General features: G+C 33.1%; 1 protein-coding gene across 1 annotated transcript in view; it reads right to left on the bottom strand.

Moving 5' to 3' along the window:
- Nucleotides 1–5,499: 5,499 nt before the first annotated feature.
- Nucleotides 5,500–24,657, bottom strand: part of NAF1 (nuclear assembly factor 1 ribonucleoprotein) — a 34,333-nt gene continuing 15,175 nt past the window's right edge. Inside the window, exons 4-8 of the mRNA XM_081269300.1 lie at nucleotides 22,653–22,735; nucleotides 16,407–16,567; nucleotides 13,433–13,484; nucleotides 10,420–10,522; nucleotides 5,500–6,344 (exon numbers count right to left, since the gene is read on the bottom strand). Coding sequence (XP_081125426.1) covers nucleotides 5,902–6,344; nucleotides 10,420–10,522; nucleotides 13,433–13,484; nucleotides 16,407–16,567; nucleotides 22,653–22,735 — 842 coding nt within the window. The 3' untranslated portion in view covers nucleotides 5,500–5,901. The remainder of the gene's footprint in view (nucleotides 6,345–10,419; nucleotides 10,523–13,432; nucleotides 13,485–16,406; nucleotides 16,568–22,652; nucleotides 22,736–24,657) is intronic.

The raw sequence follows: 24,657 nt of genomic DNA, 5'->3' as shown, positions 1-24,657 counted from the left end.
TCTGATAGTGCTAGCCCATGACAGAATATTCTTAATAAGGAAGACCAACATAAAGCAACCAATTATTATCAAGTGTTAGGACAATGATTGGAAGGAGAACACTTTATGAGAACTATCTTCTGTTCTTATATCACATGCTGCATTCAGATAGAAATTAAGACTTTTTAAATGAGCTTTTGCAACAGGCACAGGTGCTTATCCACACTGGGAATAACCATGAAAGTCTTGGTGTTATTGACGGAGCTACATGTAAAAGTATCTGAAGATGTTGTCTAGAACTTTAGATAAATTAATAAAAGTATTAACTGGCATGATTGAATCCACTTTTTTTGTAAGGGCTATCTATTACTTTTGCTTTTCTATATAACTAACAAACATAATTTATGCAACTGTGGGAGTTGTATCTGCCAGGGCCTCTACCCAAGGACAGGAAAGGGAGAGCAGTGATAGCCAGTTAGGCTGAAGGGCCTGATGGCATTCTGGTCTTGCCTACATTTCTCTTCTAAACCTTTTCTGAATTATTTTCTGCATTTCCCTACCTTTTTTCTTTTTTGTATTTGTAGAATGTCCTTAGATTTTGTGAACTTGTTGAAATTTCATTTTTTTTTTTTTTGTCACAATGTGGCTAGAATAAGTTCTGGAAAATGGAGACAATTCAATTTATTAAGATGAAGTTAGTGCCTCTTTCTATTAGTATAAGAATTTATCTTCTACAGTCTGAACCTTAAATTTCCTTTTGGGCAGAAAAGGTATGCTAGAGATTGTCTAGATGTCTAAGACCACTAATTATTTATCCTACTTATGGCTACCATCATTTGGAAGGTTTTCCTACAAAGCTATTGGAAACCTAACATTGTTTAGGCCAAGTTCTTTGAAGGTGTTCACACATAGGTTCTTACAGTTATGAAAATTCTACAAGAAATTGAAAAGACGAATTTATAGAATGAAATTTTGGTTTATTAACTTGATGTTTCCCAAACTGTGGTTTGTAGACATATTCTTGTGTGTCCATAATAATCATTAAGAAAAAAGATCTGTGTATCATCAAATTGGGAATATTTATATATGCTACCCCTGCTCCAAAAGGGGGAAACCTTGAGAGGGATCCTCTGTGCATTTCAGCCCCTTTCTTTCTCTCCCTTCTGATATTACTGGAGACAAAATGAAAGCCAGACCCTTTCTGCCAGAAAAAAATGTGTATCTCAGAGATTCGGGAACCAAAAACTTCAGGTATGGAACCACAGACGTCACACTAAAGGACACAGGTTTCCCAATCTAAAACAAAAGACTGAGTATTTCTTCTGGGCCCCTGAGCCAATAATCGTCTTCTCAGCAAGATGAGGTATGTTTGAGATATGTATGCTACCATGAATTTCAGCCTGCTCCCCTCTATGAAAGCATTTCCCCAAGTGTGAGCTGTGGAATTATGGTACAGGAAGATGTTCCATTTGGAAAGTAATATATCATAGTCTATACATTAGATTAAGCCATAAAAAATAGTCCTTAATTCAAAAAAACAATATTCAAAAGCATTAATTAAAGTAATGCCTAAAACTATTTTCTTCTCCCCTTAAATACTTTTCTGCCCATAATCTGATGAATGGATTTGAACTTACATTGTTGCCAACAAATATAGCAGCAATTACAGTCAAAAAACCAAACTGTTGAAGAAAATTAATCCTTTACTTTGAATGAATCAGACACTACGACAGCTTCCATAATTGTGTCTGACAGTACCAAATCATGTCTGAGATAAAACACTGCATGACACATAATCAAACAAATAATTTGCAAGAGTTGTGGGAGGGGAGAGAACAAATGCTCCCCAGCACTCTTGTACGTCATGGGAGCACATGACAAAGGGTGTTAAAGAGGTACAATAGGCTACTGGTACTGAGATCATTTTAGACCATCTTATCACTGGAATACTACAGAACACCATCGTCTATTTATCACATAGTAAAAAGGATTCTATGCTGATAGGATTTGTTTGTATTTGTTCTATTTTATTATTATTTGACTAACATCCTCTGTTAGAAACAATATTTAGCCCATCTAGCCTCAATATAGAAAGCTTTTACCACATGAACAAAATCAATTTGTTCTGTTTGAAGGACAGAGTAATTTGATTAACTACAAAGTACTATAATGCAAAGTTTATTCCCATTTCATCAATCTAATATATGCAGAAATGAAATGTAGTCAACAAGTAAAATATGCACAACAACAAGGCTTTTTTATACTAGCCTTCAAATGTATGTACATACAGATAGATATCATACATATAATGGTATACATATAATTTTGCAGAATATCCATTCAACATTTTTCTTCATTGTTGATTTTTTTTATTAAGTGTTTTACCATTTGATAAACAAATTTATACCTCATTTCCAGGATACTAAGTAATTGTACATGTCTAACCCAGCAATAACAATTTAGGTACCTAGTGCACAAGATCAAAAATAAGATGTCGTTGCTGGTAGTAGCTCAAAACAAGTACTTTGGTCCAATAGATAACATTATGAAAATGTTTTCAACTTTAATTTCAACTACAGTACAGAAAATGTTTTGTTTTTTTCTAGAACATAATTCATATAATCCATATCCATAAGATATTTTTAACATTCATGATGTATTTTTCATATCCTAATTTGCATCCATATACATTCCAGATCAGACTAGGTGAAGAGTGAAAACAGACAGTAGAATATTTGCAATTTATCTGAAGAACACAAATGTGTAGGGTTTTTTTTACACTGAATGTATTAAATTATGAATAATGCAGCATTATCTGACAAGAATTCTCACAAATAACTACTTTTAAATTTCCCAGCTTGCATTCTACCAAAATTATTTTTCATATTTAGACCTCACAGCTTATCAATGCTGACAAATATGCAATGTCAAAATAAATCTTTTATAAACACATTGTATGAACACATAAATAATTCTATAAAATATTAATTTATCTTTTTGCCTCTTATTTAAAGACTGTAATACTATATGAACTTACTTTCCCTATACTTATGGAAGCATATGACTACAGATTTTTGAAAAATTCTAAAAACCCTGAGTAAATAAGGATAGTGTCCTAAGTAAACAATCTTCTCAAGCCTTCCTTAGGTGCATTAGATTAACAGATTAAGAAAGAATGAAAAGTAGACATGTTTTTAAGGATTTTTTCTCTTTTGCTCATATTCCCTGACTTGAGGCATCCAGTTGAGAGGGACTGCCATTTCTGTAACAGAAGCCAATAAAGGGAAATTGTGTAAAAGAACTAAAGACATTAAAATTAGTTTGTCTTAAATTTATAAAATCAAATAGAAATTCCAGCCATTATTATTGAAAGGAAATAAATAAAAATGACATTATGTCTGAGATGTTCCCTCAACAGTATCATTGCCATTTTAAGAAACCCTCCTTAAACATGCTAACATTTTTAGTGCCTGAAGATTTTAATATCACCTCTTTATAATTATTACATACCTTAAAGTTCCAGTGAATTGGAACTCAGAATTCTACTCATTTCTTACTCACCAAAATGACATTAGTTTTTAAAAATATATGTCATCACCAGCTCTAACTAAGCTACATAAAGTAGTAGCACAGGAAGAAGTAGGTGTGTGTGTAGAGGGTAAAAATCACAACGTGGATGGGAAAAGTGAAAGAGAATGAGAAAGCGAGCTATACTTCTCATTGCCCCAAACAAGACTTCCATACAGACAACCTGCTGGGGCTTATGATTCACATTACTCCCATGTCCCTTTAGTACTGATAACTTAACAGTTATCACTACACAGACACATGGCAATTTGACATAACCATACAAAATATTGCTTTTATAAAATGTACATGTTAGTCCCCTCCAAAGCTCACATTGAAATTGCCATTGTGGGAATGTTAAGAGGTGGGACTTAGCCTAAGAGTTCTTAGCCTAAGAGGGTGTGCTCCACTTTCTGAATAAGATTGAAGATGTTATAGATCAGCTTGTTTTTGCCACATGCTTATGTAGCAGTTAGCAGTAAGACCCTGGCTAGTTGTGAGCACCTTGATATGTTTCCCAGGCTCTGTAAATGTGAGCCAATACACTTCAACTCATTGTAAATTACTCAGTCTGGGGTATTCGGTTACAGCAGCACAGAATGAAGTAAGATATGTCCTGTGGCTAAGTTCTAAAACTGCCTTATTATTTCTAGTAAGTTACTATGGGCCCATCTTTTCTAGAAAAAGGAAGGGAAGAAACAGTTATTCTTCTTAATTTAAAAAAGAGGACCAAGGATACAAATCCCCCCACCTACTGTGGTTTAACTTCTTCTTCTTTTTTTTTTTTTTTTTTTTTTTTTTGCTGCCACAAACCCCACATCTCTACTACTAGCCAAACAGAACTCAATGAAGTTCCAGAATGAATGGGCACGAAGTTGAAGAAATTTATTTATCCTAAAATATTTGCAGACTAAGAACAAATTCAGGAGATAAAGTATAAGAATGTTATCTTTAACAAACTATTCAGGTATTTCTAGGCACCTCAAAGTTGCAAAAGCCCTGAATCAACTACAGGAAGAGAGGCATATTGGGCCTAAGTGGCTAAAGGTACCAAACTAAATGAAAACATGGGTTAATCTCATTTATTTCTATAACCAGACACATCTACCAACCAGAAAAAGGCAATGTCATAAATTAAAAAGCAAACTTCTAAAGAGAAGCTACAAAAACATTTTAAGAAGGAAAAATGAAGAAAATACAAATAGGATCAAGTCCAAGTATACCAAGGTGGCACTTCTCAACTTGTGTACTAAAAAATCCTGCAGAGTTCCCTAGTTTACAGGGAAAGGTGGGATCTCAATGCAAGGTAAGTCCATGGGTTTGGGATAAGTGGCTTTCAGATCATGTGCCACACAAATATAGACAAATATTTTCTAAGTATGTTAAGGAATGAAAATATTGTGAAGTATCAATGTAATGAAAGTGCTAGCCTGAGGGAAAAAACCTAGGTTCAACTTCTTGCTATCTCAGTAGCTAAATGACCTTAAATTACTGAGCCTTTTGAAACCCTTAGTAAGGCTCATTTATTAAATGAGAAATAGTTTAGACTAATTTAGCTCTAAAATTCCATCATTTCCCATACATATACACTTGATGTAAAGTAACAGCCACACTTATTTAATTAAAAACTCTCAACTCCTTCAGTCATTCAATAAATATTTATCAAGCACCTAATCTGTGCCAGGTGTGTGAAAATCTGGGAAAACATGGAAGACATAATTCCTCAATACATCTTAATGTGAAAGTGGTTAAATAGTAAATGCTTCTAAATAGAAATCTGCATATATAATGAAAGCTTACCTATGCATAATTAATAAATATTAACTTTAGTTATAGTCAGAGCTTCTGCCAGGATGATTTTCCTCCTCTACATACTCAATTGCTTTTAAAAAATTATTTATGTAAACAATTACTGCTAAACTGCATTTAAAATCAAAATCAATTCCAAAAGTATAAGTTTATAAAAATAGTTTATTTTTAAAGACTCAATAGGACTTCAACATCTTATTTTCAGATTATACCAAAAAAGGCAATTGAGTGTTCAGTATATTTTAATTCATGATGGAATCTGTTCCATATCGAAGACTGTATATATATATATGGTGGGGGAAAGCATGATTCAAAGTTTTAATTAAATATTACATAATTGGATTTCACCCCAAATATTTAAGCTGAAATTTTCAAATGAATACAATTTTAAAAGTTACAAATATATATATCAACTTACAACTGAAACATTTAGTATTTTTACAGTGTTTTTAAAAATCTAGTTCCATAATCACTTTCTTTTCCTTAAAAAAAAAAAATCCTCAGCATATGAGAAGTTTACATTTTGCTGGAAATGCATACATGCACCTAATAGTAAGATCCAAAATGAGAAGAATTACTATCTCCAGGAGTGGGTGGGGGAGGCAGTGGTGGAGGAGGGGGAGGTGGGGGCAAGGAGTATGGTAAGTTAAGCATTGGATGAGGTGCCATGTTAGGTGCAGCCCAACCCATGTTTACAGATGGAGGTGGTGGAGGGAGTGGAAAGTTATGCATGTCAAACACAGGCGGAGGAAAGGGGTATTGTGGCATAACAGGATTATCTTGTCTCTGAGGTGGAAATCCCAAAGTCTCTTGAGATACCATATGTTCTGAATTATAAAACTGCTGAGCTGGAGGCCTGATGTGGCAAGATCGAGGGTATCTACCCCTAGAATATCCTCGTGTGAATTCCCTGTTGCGATATCCTTTTGAATGTTCTGAAGAAGGGCTATAAGCATTCCAATTCTGATGAACTTCAGCAAAATCTTCACCTTTGAGTGGGGAAAAAAAATATATACATAAAACCAAAATTAAAATACCAAAAAGCACGGTTTGAAATTTTAATAATGCCTTTTTTAAAATTACCAAAATACGGCAGTTAAAACAATGTTAAATTTGAAGTTGTCAATTTTAAATAAATTGAAAAAGTAAAACTTAAAGCCCAAGGATTGGGAGAAAGCAAGACAGAAAACACTGAAGACAGTGACTCCAGCCAAACACCACAGAAACAACTACAGCACCATCCCACTTACACTCTCAAAGGTGAGCAGACAGCCCGGACTTCTACCCTTGACCACCTGTAATGAAACACCCAATCATCCTGCCAGGACAGTGTCAGGGTCAGAGTGAGCATGGCCCTAGTAACAAAACCTCCTCAGAGTGATGGTGGAGAGCACACAGAGCCAAAACTTCCACCTCCACCAGCAGCAGCACTGTGTTCTTCCCTTTGTGCACTGAGGTGGTGCAGGAAAAGACTCAGCAGAGTCAGGACTTTCCCTCAGCCCAGTGGGAAAAGGTTATCCTTTACTGGTGTCAGTGACAACATAACTCCCTACTCCTACCAGGCACTGGAGAAGATCTAGTGGGGTGTCAGAACTTCACCCCTGTCTTACAGTAATGAGGCACCCTTTCTACTTGAGTGTCAACAAAGGCTAAGAGGAAAACCTAGGCTCTGCTCTACTTCCTTTCCCTACTAGAACAGTATCTGAAAAACAGACAAATGTGAGCTAAACATACGATTTACATAAGATCCAAGTCTCATAAATACCCAATATACCCAAGCTTTAATAAAACATTAACTCACCATAAAAAAAAGGAAAATTTCAAACTCAAGAAAAAAGGCAAAACCAGCCAGAGCAATACAAAGATATAAGAATTAAGAAAGATAATGCCTTCACAGAAATGCTTCAGCAAGAAATGTTATGCACACCTTTAAAAAATGAAAGTAAGAAAATCTCAGATAAAAAATAGAATAGAAATTTTAGATATGAACATTATAATAATCAAAATAAATAAAAGTGAACAATATTGAAGGAGAAGAACAATACTAGAGGATTAACACTACCCAACTTCAAGAGTTACTATGAACCTACAGTAGACACAACAATGTGCTATGGAGAAAGAACAAACAGATCAACAAAAGAGAGAGCCCAGAAATAGACCTATACAAATATTTATAGTATATGAATTTATATACTCAGCTAATATTTGACAAAAGGTACTTTAATGGCCCAAAGGCGATTTTCAACAAATGGTGTTGAAACAACTAGACATCTGTGAATGAAATAGAATCTGTGAAAGAAAGAAAAGACAGAAACCTTAACTCTTCATAAGATTTAATTCAACATGTACCACAGACCTAAATGTAAAAAATCACTGATAAGCTGAATTTCATTACAATTAAATTTTTCTGCTCTCTGAAAGACAATGTCAAGAAAATGATGTTAAAAAAAAACTTATAGACACAGCTGATTTAAAAAAACTATTATTAAAAATAGATAAAGAATTCTTAAAACTCAACAATAAGAATCTGATTAAAAAATAGGCCAAAGACCTTAACAGACACCAGACACCTAACCAAAGAAGATATATAGTTGGCAAATAAGCATACGAAAAGACACCTAACCAAAGAAGATATATAGTTGGCAAATAAGCATACGAAAAGACGCTGTTATACATCAACAGAGAAGTGCAAATTAAAACAATGAGATACCACTACACACTTATTAGAATTGTCAAAATCCAGAGAACATCAAATGTTGGCAAGGTTATGGAGTAACAGGAACTCCTATCCATTGCTGACAGGAAAGCAAAATGGTACAGTCACTATGGAAGACAATTTGTAAGTTTTTCTCATAACTAAGCTTACTTTTAACATATGGCACAGCAATCTTGCCTCTTGGTACAGCAATCTTGTTTCTTGGTATTTATTCAAATTAGTTGAAAACATATCCATCCACGCACAAACAACAACAACAAAAAACTTGCACATGAATGTGTCTTTAGTCTTATTCACAAATCAATTTTATAATGAACCTAATACTGATATGTAAAAAAAAAGAAAGTCTTAAAAAATTGATGGATGAGTTCAAAAACAGAATACAGGGAACAAGGAAATATCAGAGAACTTGAAGATAGAAAATCAACTGGAAAAACGTATTAGGGTTGTGTTCTGAAAACTACAAAATGCTAATGAAAAGAAATCAAACACCGTCTAAATAAACAAAACTGTGTACCATGTTCATGGAATGTCAGCGGAGCTTGGATGACAATTCTTTCAAAAATAATCAATATGTTTACTGCAATTGCTATTACAATTTCAGCAAGATTTTTTGTCAATACAGAGAAGATTATTTTAAAATTTGTAAGGATAGGCAAATAACCTAGAATAGCTAAAAATCATTCTAAAAAAGAGAAAGAAAGTAGAAGGTGTCACTAGAGCCAATTTCAAGACTTAGTATTAAGTACAATAATAAAGACTGTGGTATAGACACATAACAATGGAATAGAACAGAGAAGCCAGAAACAGATCAACACAATATAGCCAAATAATTTCTGATGAACCTCAAAAGGAATTCACTGGAGTAATCATAGCTTTTCAACAAATAGTAAAGAAACAATTCGACATCTATAAGCAAAAGAATCAACATCAATCAAATCACTTATCCTATTCAAAATTTAACTCAAAATGGATCATGAATATAAAATGTGAAGCAGATGACTACAAAACTTTAGAGAAAAAAAGAAAAAATCTTTACTATGATTAGGCAAGAAGTTATTAGACTTTATAAAATGAAATCTGATATATTTGTCTTTCATAAAACTAAAAACTTTTGTTCTGTAAAAGACCCTTTTAAGAGGATGAAATGACAAGCTACAAACTGAAGAAATTCTATATAAAGTACATATTTGCCAAAGGACTCAAATACAAAAATTTATTTTTAAAAACTTCAAATAATTCAAAAGGAAAATAACAGAAATACAATTAGAAAATAGAGAAAAACATGAATAAACATTACCACCAAAGAGGGTAAATAGTTAAAAATGACCACATGAAAAGATGGTCAATGTTATTAGCCATTAGGAAAGTGCAAATTAAAACCACAATTAAAGATCACTTACACCTAAAATTAAAAATGACAACACTAAATGTTGGTGAGAATGCAGAGAAGCTGAGTCACCAGTGTTACTACTGATGACAATATAAAATAGTACCTCCAAAACAAAAAAAAAAAAGGGCATGACAGTTTAAGAAACTAAGCCTGTAATGCAACTATCATATAACTTAGCAATTACATTTTTGTGTATATGTCCCAGAAGAACGGAAATTTGTTTTCACACAAAAATCTATATACAAATATTTATAGCAGCTTTGCCCAAATGAACAAAAAATGCAAACAACTCAGATATCCTCTAATAGATGAATGTTTAAACAACCTATGGTATAGTCCCAACATGGAATAGTACTATTCAATGAAAAGGAAAAATCTATTAAGTGTATCTATAATAATAAATATAACAACCTGGATGGATGCCAAGAAAATTACAGTCACTGGCAAAATCAAATCCCTAATTTTAACATGCTATATAGCTCCATTTACATAACATTCTTCACATGACACTGTATTTTAGAGAAATGAATAACAGATAAGTGGTATGAGCTGAGGAAGCAAGATAGCAGGAAATGGATATGACTATAAAAAGGAAACCTAGGGAGCTTGCTGATGATAGAAATGTTATGTATGTTGACTGCATGTCAAAAATCCTGGCTGTGATATTGTACTACCAAATTTTACAAGATGTCACAACTGGAGGAAACTGGGTAAAAGGTATGCAGCATGTCTCCTATTATTTCTTATATCACAAAAAATTTAATTTTAAAAAGCTATCACTAACTATTCCCTTGTGACTCTCACCCACCCCTATCCCATGTTGCACAATTTCTCCAATAGTTCCTGGATGCCAGAAAGTAACACAGAACATAGAAATGTCTTTCAGCTTTATTACAGATAAACCTATATAGATCTAAATGAATGTAAATAAAGACTACATATTATATTCACTCACCTGGCTCATTAAATTCAGATTTGAGTTTTTTCCGGCCTTGAATCTGAGATTTTTTTCTCTGTTTGGCTTCTTTTTCTTTTTCATCATCACTGAAGTCTAAGGCCTTGCAGATGAAAGTAGATTTAAATCACACAGATTTGTCAATTCATACTTAGAGACTTAGAACAAACCTGTAAGACCTACTATTTAGCAACTGACCTTGACAAGTTTCTCCTTTCAGTACTTAATATTTTCCAGTAATATCTCAACTAATTAGAAATCTTAAAAAGTCAAGTTTCTTTGTTTTTGACAATTGCCTAAAGACTTCATTAATACAGGCCATTAATAAAGCTGTTTAATCATTAATCAAGCTGTTAAACCATCAATCAAGGTTTATTAATTCCTAGAAAGTTTTGGGTAGGTAACTTTACATCATCAGGTGTGGGCACTGCCTGGCCAGAAGTCTGACCTCCAGCTTACACTTAAGATTGATCATAATGCCAGTTGCCAAAGGATGCCAAAATAATGATTGATTAGTTAAGATTAAGCAAATTTCACACACCATCAGATCCAATATAAAAATAAAACATTGCTTTGTGACTCATTTATTTAAAAACATTAATATAACCATTATATGCCAGTCTCATTCTACACTCTTAACAGGTTACAGTAAAACCAATAAATATAAAATAAGACAAAGTAAGGGCATAAAAAATCATGGGGATGTTATGTAGATCCACTCCCACCAGAAGCAGCACTGTGTTCTTTCCCTTCCCTGGCTTTCAAAACCAGACAGAGAACTATATGATCTAAATTCTAAGAGAAAATTATTTCAAATTACTAGCGTAAAATTCACATTTTACAGGGAATTGGAATTCACCATTCTACACCTGTCAGAAAATCAAGATTTATGTATGATATCTTTAGTTCAGGTATATTGTTTTTCTACTACCACTAGAAAACATATTACCTTTCATATGTAGGCGTATGTGCACACTTAAAAGGAAGAAATATAATAGATGTAAATGTCTCTGTATGGCATTTTCAGTATGCTCTTGCTGAAATAATATAATATTTTCCAGATAAAATCCTCCATGAACCACTAAGACCATATACCTACCATTATCATTCTCAAACACATCAACTAAATTTTAGTACCTTCAAATATAAGATACATTTTTTTTATTACTGATCTTAATGTATTAAGATTTTTAAACTCAGGTTGAATCTGGCATCCACCAGACACCAGAAAGTACTAAGATCAGATGGAAGATGTTTATTTCTTTGAAACTATTTAGTCAAATGAGAAAACAAATAAACCAGCAATACAATGAGTAAGTATTATGGGGTTGGATAAAGAGGAAAAAAAGAAAGAAAGCCTTCTTGGTAAAAATAACCCAAGATAAACATCTCATGAGTTAGCTGTGAAAATAAGAGAAAGGAAATCTTCAGGAAGTGGGAATGATATGTGCAGAGGCACTGAAGTATATGGTGTGTAAAAAAAGTCAAAAGGATTCTGTAAGGCAAAGTGAAAGCTTCTTATACAGCAAAATCAAAGAGACAAGGTTGGAGAAGTTAATAAGAACATTATTGTGCCATTTTAAATACCCATGCATCATCTCAAAGCAAGAGGGAAGAAATAAAGAATTTTAATTTGGAATAGTTTATTTTAGAGAGATTACGTTGGTAAAATTTTGCTAAGATTTACTTTTCCTTGTTTTCAAATTTGCATTCATTAAACATTTATTCAGTTATAAATTCATATGTTTATGTTAGAAATGGATATTAAAATAAGATGTATTCCTGAGTGATTTTGAGGACCTTAATGCATCTCCAACATTTTCATAGTACATTATCTCTCAAATTTTCTTTTATATGTTAAAGCTTCCTATTTTCAGGGCACATAATTTATTTTAGGCCTCACAAATTCTAATCAACCATCAATATCAGGCAATAATTCGGAACTACAAAATATCATCAACAAATATTACAAAATCCAATCCCAACACAGTTCATGATCCAGTCTGCCATCTGGAAAAAATAAACATCATGAAGCATGTGGGATTTCATTTTGTCATTAATCTTTTATGAAACCAATTTCATAAACACTTTACATTATCACAATTAGTAACTTCCATGTTTAGTCTGGAAATAATAGGCATGTATTAGAATATCTGAATTTCACAAGAGAGATATTTCAAGATCTGATTCAATCTCCAAAACACTTTTGAAACAGAATTTGAGAAACAAAATGCTCTAAACCTACCAGAGAATGTTATGTGAGTGTACAGAGCATTACATGTGTACATGTTAACTAGAAAACATAATCCCATTTCAATGTGGATAATAAGCTAAGATCCCTCCCTGGTCAAGTGACTCATACCTGTATAAAATTCTCTATGTGGGTATAAAACTACCTCAACAAAATTAGAAGTTAATACACACCATGAGCTTGGCATTGCTTGAGAATATCTAAAATGATTATCTGAATCTGCAAATACCAAAAATCAATAATACTGAAAAAAATTTTACAGAACTGAGTACAAGAAAATCTGCTTTAACATCTCCATGGAGAGTTAAACCAAATAATTCTACTAAATAATTAATTCATTTACATATTACCCCCAAATTAATTTCACATCTCTAAACAGACTAGATTATCAACCCATCATTCCATGCCTTGTTGGAATAGATATAAAAATATAAATCAAGGAGATCTTGTTTCAGAAAGGTAATTATGCTGTAAAAAATGGGGAGGTAGGTAAGTCTCTAATGATTTTATATGAAGGGTGCATATTATCAAAAGCTTCACAATAATGTTTTCATGACCCATTTGAAGAATTTACTAAAACAATTAAAAACTTACTAAAAATAAAAACTTTCAAAATAAAATAAAGTAATGCCTTTACCAGTTACCAACAAAGTTAATACAACAGGAAACACAAGGTAAATGAGGGGATTATTTTTTTTTAAATGTATTAGACTTAAGTCATGCCTACTTTATAAAACATTCAGTAAGAAGCTTAATACTTACATCTGGTGGTGGTTCCTGATCATTCTTCCATGATGCATCTGATCCCCTATCCCTGAAAAAAGAATTTTAATAAACAAATTTAAAAAGTACTTATCAAAAATATGCTGTTAACAGTGCTTATATAACATTAATAGTATGGAAAATAAAGAAGATGAGCGCAACTGGAAATTTTGCAATACATGAAAATAGCAAAAAACAAAAGACCATTTATGTGTCCTTTACCTTATTTCAGATAATATGAGAATCTCATAAGAAAACCACAAAATTTGGACCCATTTAAGTATTACAATTAGGGAATTAAGAAGAGAAACCCATTTAAGTATTACAATTAGGGAATTAAGATTGTGGTGTGCAGATAAACATGGTTTTACTTTTGTGATACCTGAAGTTTGCATAAACTCTGTTCAGGAAATGTTTGTTCAACATCAATTACAAATCAGAAGTCACTCAAGCAGCTACAGATGCAAAGATATGAAGTGTTCCCTTTTCTGGGATTTTACAGATCTGATGCTAGAGCTATTGATTTAAATCCTTCTCTCCTCATTCTGACTGACTGTAAGTAGCCCAGACTTATTTCAACAATTATTAAGTGGCCCAGACTTATTTCAACAGGGATTCTCAAAGCACGGAAAGTGAAAGAAAGACTAATTTGAGGAGGATGAGAAGAAACACTGAAAATTCAGAAGGACAGAATAATCAGAGGTGTATGTGGAAGGAGTAAAGGGAGCTGAAACTTAATTACTCCTGGTGGAAAAGTTTCACATTCTATAAAACCAAGAAAAGTACATATAATGAATATGATTATAATTTCTTAAACCTCACTTTTAAATCTTACCTTTTTAATCTTATTAATTCCATGACTTCAGGCAATACAGTTATTCAAATGCACTAAAATATTATAAAGTACTGTGACCGGATGTTTTTTCTCATTGCTTTAAACTAGATAATGAGTGAGGGTCTCAGGAATTAATGCCACTAAAATCAATGCACAGATGTCAGTATGGTGGCACAAAATGAACATCAAGTTTGCTTTAAATATTTGACTTGGATCTTTGACATTATATATGATGTATTTTTTTTATCAGTTAAATAAGGTACTTATTTATTCAATTGTCATTTTACAATCTGTGCATTTAACACAGCTCCAATATTCCTTTTGGAATATATGACATCTCATGACCTGAAATGGCTTAGCCTGGAGTTCAAATATATAATTGGGAAAAATTCCCCAACTAGTACATCTACCACAGGAAATCAAAAAGCCACTAAAGGAAAAATCAGACAACATTTCTGAAAGCACTTTTAACAGACAGTATAAGGAAAGCTAAAATTAAATTAGCCTTGTTAGGCTGGTAAGTTAAGTAGTGCACAGAGTTCCCATGAGAGACACCAAAGTGCACCATCAATGGGGTTTATGCAGGACGATCTAATTCCCAATTCTATAGTTTATTCCTATTTAATAAACATTTTCAGAAAACATTCCAACTACCTGTGTTAAGCTAAAATATTTATTGTTAAAGGCTAAGAATATCATATAAACACAGCAGCATCTTGATATCCGTAGCAAATGGAAATGTTAATTATTTAAAGCATTATTTTAAAACATATTAAAACCTTTATGACTTAATGTCTATTTAATTCATCTTTCCTGCTAGCAGTTATTTAGGGAAATTAACCTTACACAATCTGAAGAGATTGAACAAAATTATCTTTCAGATAATTATGATCTTTTTAAACATGAGTTTAATCAATTAAAGACTACAAATTTCACCTCTGAAATAACTAAAGAAATTCAGTGACTTAATTTAACTTGGAAGTGGAATAGAGACCTTAAGCTTTGCAGCATGGACTAATACTTTGGAGGAAGACCCAAGGTTACCCACTGACTAAATTTCCTTGAAAAAGTACATCTAAAAATACATAGCCTGTATTTCAGATTTCCTATAACAAGAGAGCTAAAACTTAAACAAATCTGTGTCAAAGAGCAAAGTCTTTTTGGATTTAAGACCCCCTCTGCCTCCCTCTTCTGTGGTCTTCTTCCATTCCTAATTTGACTATATTTTTGTAGTTAACTACAGCTTTCTCAAAGCACTCAACTTATTTTTATAGAAAAACCTATCCTACTTGAACTCATATACCATGTTTAGATAAAAAATTAAATTATGGGCTGGGCTTGCTGGCACATGCTGTAATCATAGACACGTAGGAAGCTGAGGCAGGAGGATTTCAATTTGACATGGGCATGGGCAACTTAGTGAGATCTTTTCTCAAAATAAAAATTAAAATAGGGTGGGCACAGTGGGAACCCCCTGAAGTTCAATCCTTAGTACCACCACCCTTCCAAAAAAAAGAGAAAGTAAAAGAAGAGATTAAATTATATAATTATCACAGTAAGTTCTACTGATATAAATCAGCTGTACAGCTAACACTTGCCAACACAATACTTGCAAAATAGACAATAAACCAGAAAGAGTACAATTAGACTCACATACTACAGGAATCATTCTGTATATATATAGACAAAATGGAGGCCACTAATTTGTTGGAGAGGTCAACCTTTTTACCACAGCTTTACATTCAACTTCGCAGTGACATATTTTAATTGTCTCTCTCCATAAATTTACAAATTATAAGCAATCTAAAATTTAGTCACTTCTTTTCTTGGTGAATATTTTAGTTTTATTAAATAGTTAACCCTATGAATGTAAACCAAACAGAATTTTATTTAAAATCTAAAGGAACATTTTAAAATCAAAATATCAATGTTGAAGTAGTTACATACAGAACATAATGAAAAAAACAATGAACTAGAATTCATAAAATTTACACGATACAAATGTTCTCCCAGTGGGCTATCATTACATCTGGAACAAAAGATACAAATGATTTCTACCTATAAAATGTGATAACAAATCGTAGAATTATTCTTAAATGTTAGATAAATAAAGAATTAATATGTCAATAAAGTACTTACTGTTTTAGTTTTTCTGTGAATATATATTGGGTGAAGTCTTTCATTGATGGAGCAAAATACATAGTCTCCCTGATTTTAATACCTTTACTTTCAATGTGATCTGAAGAATTAAACCGTAACACATAAAACGGATGTGCAACAGGTCCAAATATTTCAAATATCTACAAAATAGAAGAAGCATAAAGGTCTATTTTAACATGGAAAATGATTTGAAATGTTAGCAATATTTCTTTTGAAAATGCCACTTGTAGCTGCTAAAATAAGATAATTTTGTCAATGTTAGAGCAATGAACTTATGCTTGTCCTGTTTATATACTCAGTCTTCATATTTTGATTATAAATGCAGCTTATCCCAAATTTCCTTATAAAAAATTTTTCTAAGCTTGTTTCTTAACAAATTAAAATCATTATAGTGGTTACCTTATAGATGCAAATAACGAAATTTAAAAAGTATTGTCCATTTAAGTTGTAAGGTACAAATATTATAACTGATAACTTTTGAATTTAAGATGCTATCTGCATTTGTACTTTTATAATTGGGAAACTAAAGTAAGCTTCTGCAGATCAACTCTTCTGTTTCCATAGAGTGTTAGACATTTTAAAAAATTAAACCATGACTTTTTAAAAAGCAGTTAAGTATATAATTTTAATGGCTATATAGCACAATTTATTAATTTGTCTCGTTACTGTATATTCAGGCAGCTTCCAAGTTGTCCAATAGAAGACATGATGCCATGGTGGACGTCTTCATATGTACATCTCTCTCTAATTTTGAAAACTTCTAAAAACTGATTTGGAAGAAGCTGAATTATCAGAACCAAATATGATAATTATTAAAGCTATTGATGTAAATTACTAAATCCTTGAACCAAATATGATAATTATTAAAACACTGATGTGAATTACTAAATCCTTGGACAATTTATACCAACTGGAAAGTGTCTATTTTATCAAATCTTTGATTCTGATATTAAGTCTTCTCATTTTGTAATACACAGTATAGTATTCCAGCTTTTGTTCATTTTCATTAAGGCATAAAACATCTAACACAGCAAGGTACACCATTCTGAAGGTTATTATACCCTAAAAACAAGTAGTAGCATTAAAAGCAATTAAAATGCCAATGTATTCTGAATTAACATCAATAATTTAGAACTGATAAAAAATTTTAAAAGTAAAACAAATGATCTAATAAAACAACAAAAAATCATCTTTGAGAGGTTTATATAAACACAACATACCTCTAGCTGACACAGTGGCACATGCCTATCTATAAAAAAAAATATGTCAACAGGGTTATAAAGAGTCTGGTTTGAACTAAAATGTAAATGACATTCAAATTCTTAGACAATGAAGTGCTTATGAGCCACAACTATAGTGGAATCATCATAAAGTTTTTAAGTGAAATAATACCACATTCAAGAGGAAACAGAAAGTTGAACTGTGAAATTGATATGTGTGGCATGCACCAATATTGACCTGTACCCCTACCTCAATCAGTCACAGGAAATTTGGCCAAGTCTACTTAAGCAATTTAGCAAACAGTTATTAAAAAAAAAAAAGAATTTGATAATATTTTAAGTAACTGTCAACTGCAAAATATAGATATATCTGATTGCTAAACTATGAGGAGAAAGTTTAAACACAGCAGAGCTCAGGCCAGCCCATGTCTTCTCATACAGTTCTACAATGAGTAATTTGTATCCCTCCTTAGTAATTCCACTCAACTTTGGGAACTTTGTAATTTCCAAAAAACTTAACTTGAAATAAAAGCAAAACAAATAACAGACTGCAAGGAGAGTGTGAAAAGAAAAATTTAGGATAGTAACAATGGAGACATTTACTTTGAGGTGGTTGAGCAGCTTTATACCTTAATCAATAGTACATATTCTGTAGTAGAAGTGCTCATACAAAGGATTTCTGTCACACAGAGGTTAACATATACCACTACCACAACATGGTACAGATATAACATGGAATCTGTTGGGAAAAAACTGAGGGACACAGTATTAATGAAGTGTATGCAGTCCCTCAAATTCTCATTCCACAGGATAGACTGGGCTTAGACATTTTGTATACAGCATGGCCAAAGTCCCAGCAAGTGTATGTGCTGGGCCTTCCTGAGCCAGCAGACTGACAGGCACAGAAAACACTCTAGTAGGGAGAATGAGCACCACCCTATTCTCCCTCTCTACAAACACACCATGTCACACACATAAAAGTCAGTCTAAGAGGGACTAGTAAGTCACAGATTCTCTAAGTAACAAGAAATACATCCAGGAATCTCCAGGAACAGGAATAGCACTGGAAGACTGTGCATGTAGAAGGCCAAGCCTTCTAATATGCTGCTGGCCTGTTCTACTGAGCCAATTTTTTACTACACTACGAGAAGGTAAATGAAAGTGAGGAAAATTAATCTCCACACCCTTTCAGGATTGTCTTATATCAATCATTTTGTGATTTTTTTAAACATTAACAAAAATGAAAGAATGTAGACAGGCAGGGTATCCCAAGTCACTGGTCAAATCAAGTGATTACTTCAATCGCTGTGTGTATCATATCACAAGTTAACATGAAGTATCCATGAGAACTGAGAGAGGCAAAAAAAAAACAACACTGCATCCATATAACATGGAGACCTTCAGGAACCCATCATATCCTACCTAAAAAGACTGTCAATATAAACTGATCTTTAAAAAAAAAAAAATCAGTAAAAGTTCCTTAGCCAATGGTATTTGAGAGGGAAATAGATCCCAATACTTACCAAAGAGAATCAATCATTACGGGAATCAAAGGGCAAATCTAGAAATAGTAATCTGAGATTGTCCTCCTGACATTAGTGGGGATGGAAGTGGGAGGTGGGAAGGAAATGAAACTGAGTTCTCAGGTCAATTTTGCTCAATTTTATCAAGTTTTCTCTCAGTTTTAAAATGTACTGAAGGAAAAAATATCCTTGCTTCTGAACTGCAATGCAATGGATGGATTAATTCTGATAATTCCTGTGACTTTTTTGGTAAATACCCAAAAGGTCTGGTTAAGAAATATTTCAATGATCAGGGAACTTGATAATTATCAAAATACAAAATTCTTTCTGGGAACAAAAAAGATCCCAGACAAGCTAAATACAAAAAATAAATATTTATGATGTGGGTGTCAGTGAATTTTAAAAAGATAAAGCTGGGTATAGTGGCACATGCCTGTAATCCTAGGGACTTAGGAGGATGAGTCAGGAGAATCTCAGATTTAAGGCCAGTCTGGGCAAGTTAGTGAGACCCTGTCTCAAAATAAAAAAATAAGGAGGGCTGGGGATGTGTTCAGTGATAGAGCACTTGCCTAGTATGCACAAAGTTATGGGTTCAATCTCCAATACGGGGTGGGGATGGGCTACAAAGAACATAAAATATCACTGTGGCTGATTAAGTTTGTTGTTATTGAAGAGCAGAGGACAAAGATATCTAGATAAGATAGCTAACAAGATTAAAGCACATCCATTTCATATCTTGGTCACTGGTTTGTTTTATATTCTAACCCTTCCTATCACCACCACTACTTTGGGGAATCATTTCAAGGTGCTCAGATTTATAATTGAATATTTTTTAATGATTTGTCATTTCTCAAATTTACAAAGCTTCCTGGGTATATTTAAAGATAGATTGAATTTTTGCTTGAAGCCTTATGCCATCTAACTAAAGTTAGTGACCTAACTATTATATTTTTATACTGCTCCTTTCAAAGACAAATGACACAAGCTGATTATTATTAATCACACTTAAAGGTCTGAAAATTCAAATATATCGGGGATATAAAATGTCAGTTTAGAGGGTTTAATTAGCAAAGTGTTTGGGTATTTTGAAATTAAAATTAGCTAGTAAGAGAGAAAGGCAACCATCATGAATATCATAATAAAAGAAATTAAGAAGTGCTCAGCTTCAATATTGTCCTATTCAGAAAATCAAGAAATGTTTCCCTTGCCTCTTCTCCCCTCTTTTTACGGCTCTTCTTTTCCCTTTTCCTCCTCTCTAGAGCAGAAAGAAAACTTTGATTTTTGCCAGGGAAGAAAACAGGTTTCTCCTACAAAAGGGGACCAATGGGCATGGATAGCCTTTCCCATCATGATCATCTGTCAGGGGCTAGAAGGAAATTCTCCTTCAAAGAATAGCCTGACAGCCCCCTGGGAGACATCCTGCCTGGGAGACATCCTGCAGCTACCTATCTCCCTGGAACATCCTGCGGTTATCAGCATCATCAGACATCTTGCAGCTGGCAGTTTTACCAGCCACATCCAGCAATTGCTGATTAGAGAGCTTCCCCATCCCCAGCATATAAATACCCCTGTGTGAACAATAAAAGTTTGCAGCTTGATCAGAATTCCTGTCTTGCTGTCATCCTTCGCGTCTCTTGTCCCTTCATTCCTCCCCATCTAGGTTCGTTGCCCACCGTTGATGTGTCCTGCCAGGCCAGTCGGGACAATCATCTGCTCATTTCCCATTCCTTTTCTCTCTCAATCCACCCAGAGGTCAGTCTATCTCCAATCTTTTACAAAGGCATTGGCAGTAAGCAGAGTTTGTACTATATACTTCAGTACTTCTTTCTAAATTTGAAAATTCTGAGACCCACTTTCAAAAATAAAAAGCCACACCACCAACCTTTAGACACTAACAAGTCCTCTTTCCCCTCACAAACTTTCTCAAAAAATGCCAGAAATATTAGTTCCTCACTCCAATTAATTCTTCTACCAACTGCTTTGCAATTGAGTGACTCACTGCTTTGGTTAACTGGCCAGTCAACCTAAAAAACACATTTAGGTGGTGAAAGGCAGCAGGACACTGATAAAAACCTGACCACTTTCTAAGTTGTGTTAGAATGGACAACAGAAAAAGTTACTGAAAACAAAAATGCTGTGTAAGTTAAAAGCTTAAAATATTTGGTTTTTCTTGATTTAAAGTAAATTAAGTATAACTCCGGGAACAGAAAAAAAAAAGAAGCCGCCGCCATTTATTGTGCATTTGGGAAACCCCAATAAGTTATTTCACCAGAAAACAGCTGGTTACTTATCCCCCTCCCTCCCAAGTCAATACACATTTACTTATTAGCATATACACTTAGATCAAGAACTATTATATTCATTGAAATATTGAGGTGAATAAAAAACTCTGTCCCTATTGTCACATAAAAAATGAACACTTGGTTAGTACTTACATTTTTCTTCCCGGTGCTGGGAACTGATCTCAGGGGTACATTCCCAGCCATTCTATAATTTTGAAACAGGATTTCAGTAAGTTAGTGAGGCTAGCAATGAACTTTGGATGCTCCTGCCTCAGCTTTCTGGACCACTGGGATTATAAGCATGTGCCACTATGCCTGATAGTACTTATATGCTTGATTTTATTAGATTTTATGTCTTATGCTTATTGTCAAAACTGCCTATGTGCTTAGTGAAGTATGTGGTTTTTCACATTAAGGATGAACATGCAGGTTGTTCCACTACTTAGATGTTAAAAGGCCTGGGCGTGATGGCACATGCCTGTAATCCTAGTGACTAGGAAGCCGAGATGGGAAGATCCCAAGTCAAGACCAGCTTCAGCAACTTAGAAAGGCCCTAAGCAACTTAGTTGGAACCTGTCTCAAAATAAAAAATAAAAAGAGCTGGGAACATACTTCATTGGTAAAATGCCCTGGGTTACATACTCAGTTCAAAAAAAGAAAAATGTTAAAAGGGACCGAACCTTATGGTGGCATTGAAAATACACATATTCATAGTTCCCTAGAGGGTACTTACAGTAACACTTCACTGCTGTCCCTGAAATCTTTTCCACTTGAAAAAGACTCTGCTCTTGGCTTCTACCTGAGAAGGCCAAAATCTAAAAACTTTAAAAGAGTCACAAACTCACTGGGACTCACAAACCAAAATTGATTGAGAACTAATACCCTAAGGAAAGTCTTCCTCACTCAGCTCTGCAAACTAGGAGGGCAGGGAACTGTGTCTTATTCAGTATGTATACCTATAGCCTAGCAAAGTACCTGGTAAGAATGCTATGTGTGTGTATTCTGTGACTCATGGAGCAAAGATAGCAGTATGAAACCAATTTACAGATTTATAAAGGACTGAAGGAAATCAAGAATATATTAAACATGAGAGCTCTAGATTGCTCATCTACTAAAATTAATAAACTCTTCTTAGCACCAATAGGGGAAGTAAAAAAAAAAAAGACACAGAATAATTTGTAGGAATTGAATTTTACAAACCTTTCCTGCTGCTTGTCGATCACTTTTAAAAATTACAGTTTCCTCATTAACTGGAGGTAGGTTATTCATAGACTCAATTATTACTGAAAAACATAAAAAAAAATTATTTCAAGATTTAATCCAAAGATAATGTAGAATTTTGGTGAGAATTTATGCTTTAATTACAATATAATTTAAAATAAAACTTAAGGTGGGGGTAACATACACCTTAGCAACTATTTCTCTTCAGTAAACAAAATATAATCACAAAACACAGGCAGCTAACCTGTGATATTTAACACAAAAACTTATAATTCCAAAAAGAAAAATATAAAATATAATGGAAAATTCGAATAACTCATTAAGAAGTCAAAAAATCCAAGAGTAAATTTTGTCAATTTTTGCCAAAAATAGTAAAATCACATGTAGTAACAGAAGAAATCAGTCAGGTTTCTCACTCTGGAATTATTTCCTACAAAGCATTGATTATTTACTGATAAATAAAAATAAAAATGTTAAATTAAGTGCTTAACAAAACATTTTCCCTTGAACAGATGAAAAAAGGGCAAAAGAGTTCACAGTAATTTTTATCATTACATTTAAGTTCCCTTATCAAAAAAAAAAGCATTATCCCATTGGCCTATTTTTACTTGTTGCTCTAATCTTTTGTCTCGTGTTTATTTTTCTTTTTGTGGTTGTATGTCAGTTATTTAACATTTTTGACAGTGACATTTCTCTGCTTCTATCTAGATGGATAATATCTAATTAGTCCCTATTTTTAAAATTCAAACAGAAAAATCCAGTATGGCTTTTAGAACTACACCGTACAATGTCAAATCCTTTCTTTTCATCTAAGGTCTTACTTGAATTCATAGATTAATTTGCCTAATGTATTAATAGTTTTCCTTTTTTAAATTTGGTCAAAATTATGTTAGATATTTTAGGCTTTCAAAACAGGTTGGTATACAATAATAGCATGTGTTGATTTTGATTTATTCACTCTTTATTACCCAGTAAAGTTGAAAAATTTATTAGTATATTTCATTGTGTTGGTCATAATACATTAACAAAGCATTATTCCATGCACATCATACAGTTGACTTTTCCTTGAGGATCAATGCTATGACCTATAATTTGTCTGCAAACATACTACTGATACTACAAGAAATTAATTATCTATTTGATTTATCTATATCTATCTATATATATATATATATATATATATATATATATATATATATATATCTATTTATCTATATATATTATTAAGAACCACAAGGTAAACTTAAAAACTAGTACATGTGATGGCGTGGGAACAATGAATAGAGTTTTAGTAACCCAAATTTTGATTAATAAATTGAAAACTATAAAATTAATTTTTAAAAACACTGACTGATACGGACACTGTCAGAAAGGTCAAAAGATGGAGTCCTATTTCAACCAATGACTTAAGACAACTGATCTTAAGAGTAAGTGACTTGAATATATCTGTGTTCCTTAGATTCTCTAAACTAAGAGGGCTCTTGGGCAATTTACTACCTTCTCACAATTCAAAAATTCTATGATTTCATTAGCGCTGCATTCTACTCTCAGGTGTGTCTCATCATGAGAATTAATGGTACCCACATGAACCTCAAGACTCTTACACGCCTTCCTCACATCTTTGAGCCAAACATATCTAAACTATCCCATTCTTTTCATATTTCATGTCATAAATATCCATTTTTTTAAAAGAGAGAGTGAGAGAGAGTGAGAGAGAGAGAGAGAGAGACAGAATTTTTTAATATTTATTTTTTAGTTTTCGGCGGACACAACATCTTTGTATGTGGTGCTGAGGATCGAACCCGGGCTGCATGCATGCCAGGCGAGTGCACTACCGCTTGAGCCACATCCCCAGCCCCATAAATATCCATTTTAAATCATAGAATTTCAAATTTACATGTTTGTGAGATAAAAATTTTGAGGTACTAGAAAGAATGGCTCCCCAAAAGATATCCCCATGTTCCAATTTCTGAACTTAGAAATA

Source organism: Spermophilus citellus (genome assembly GCF_964194105.1).
Source record: "Spermophilus citellus genome assembly, chromosome: 16".
Taxonomy (NCBI): Eukaryota; Metazoa; Chordata; class Mammalia; order Rodentia; family Sciuridae; genus Spermophilus; species Spermophilus citellus.
The sequence above is the reverse complement of the archived record's forward strand: the minus strand, read 5'-3'. Positions and strand labels throughout refer to the sequence as shown.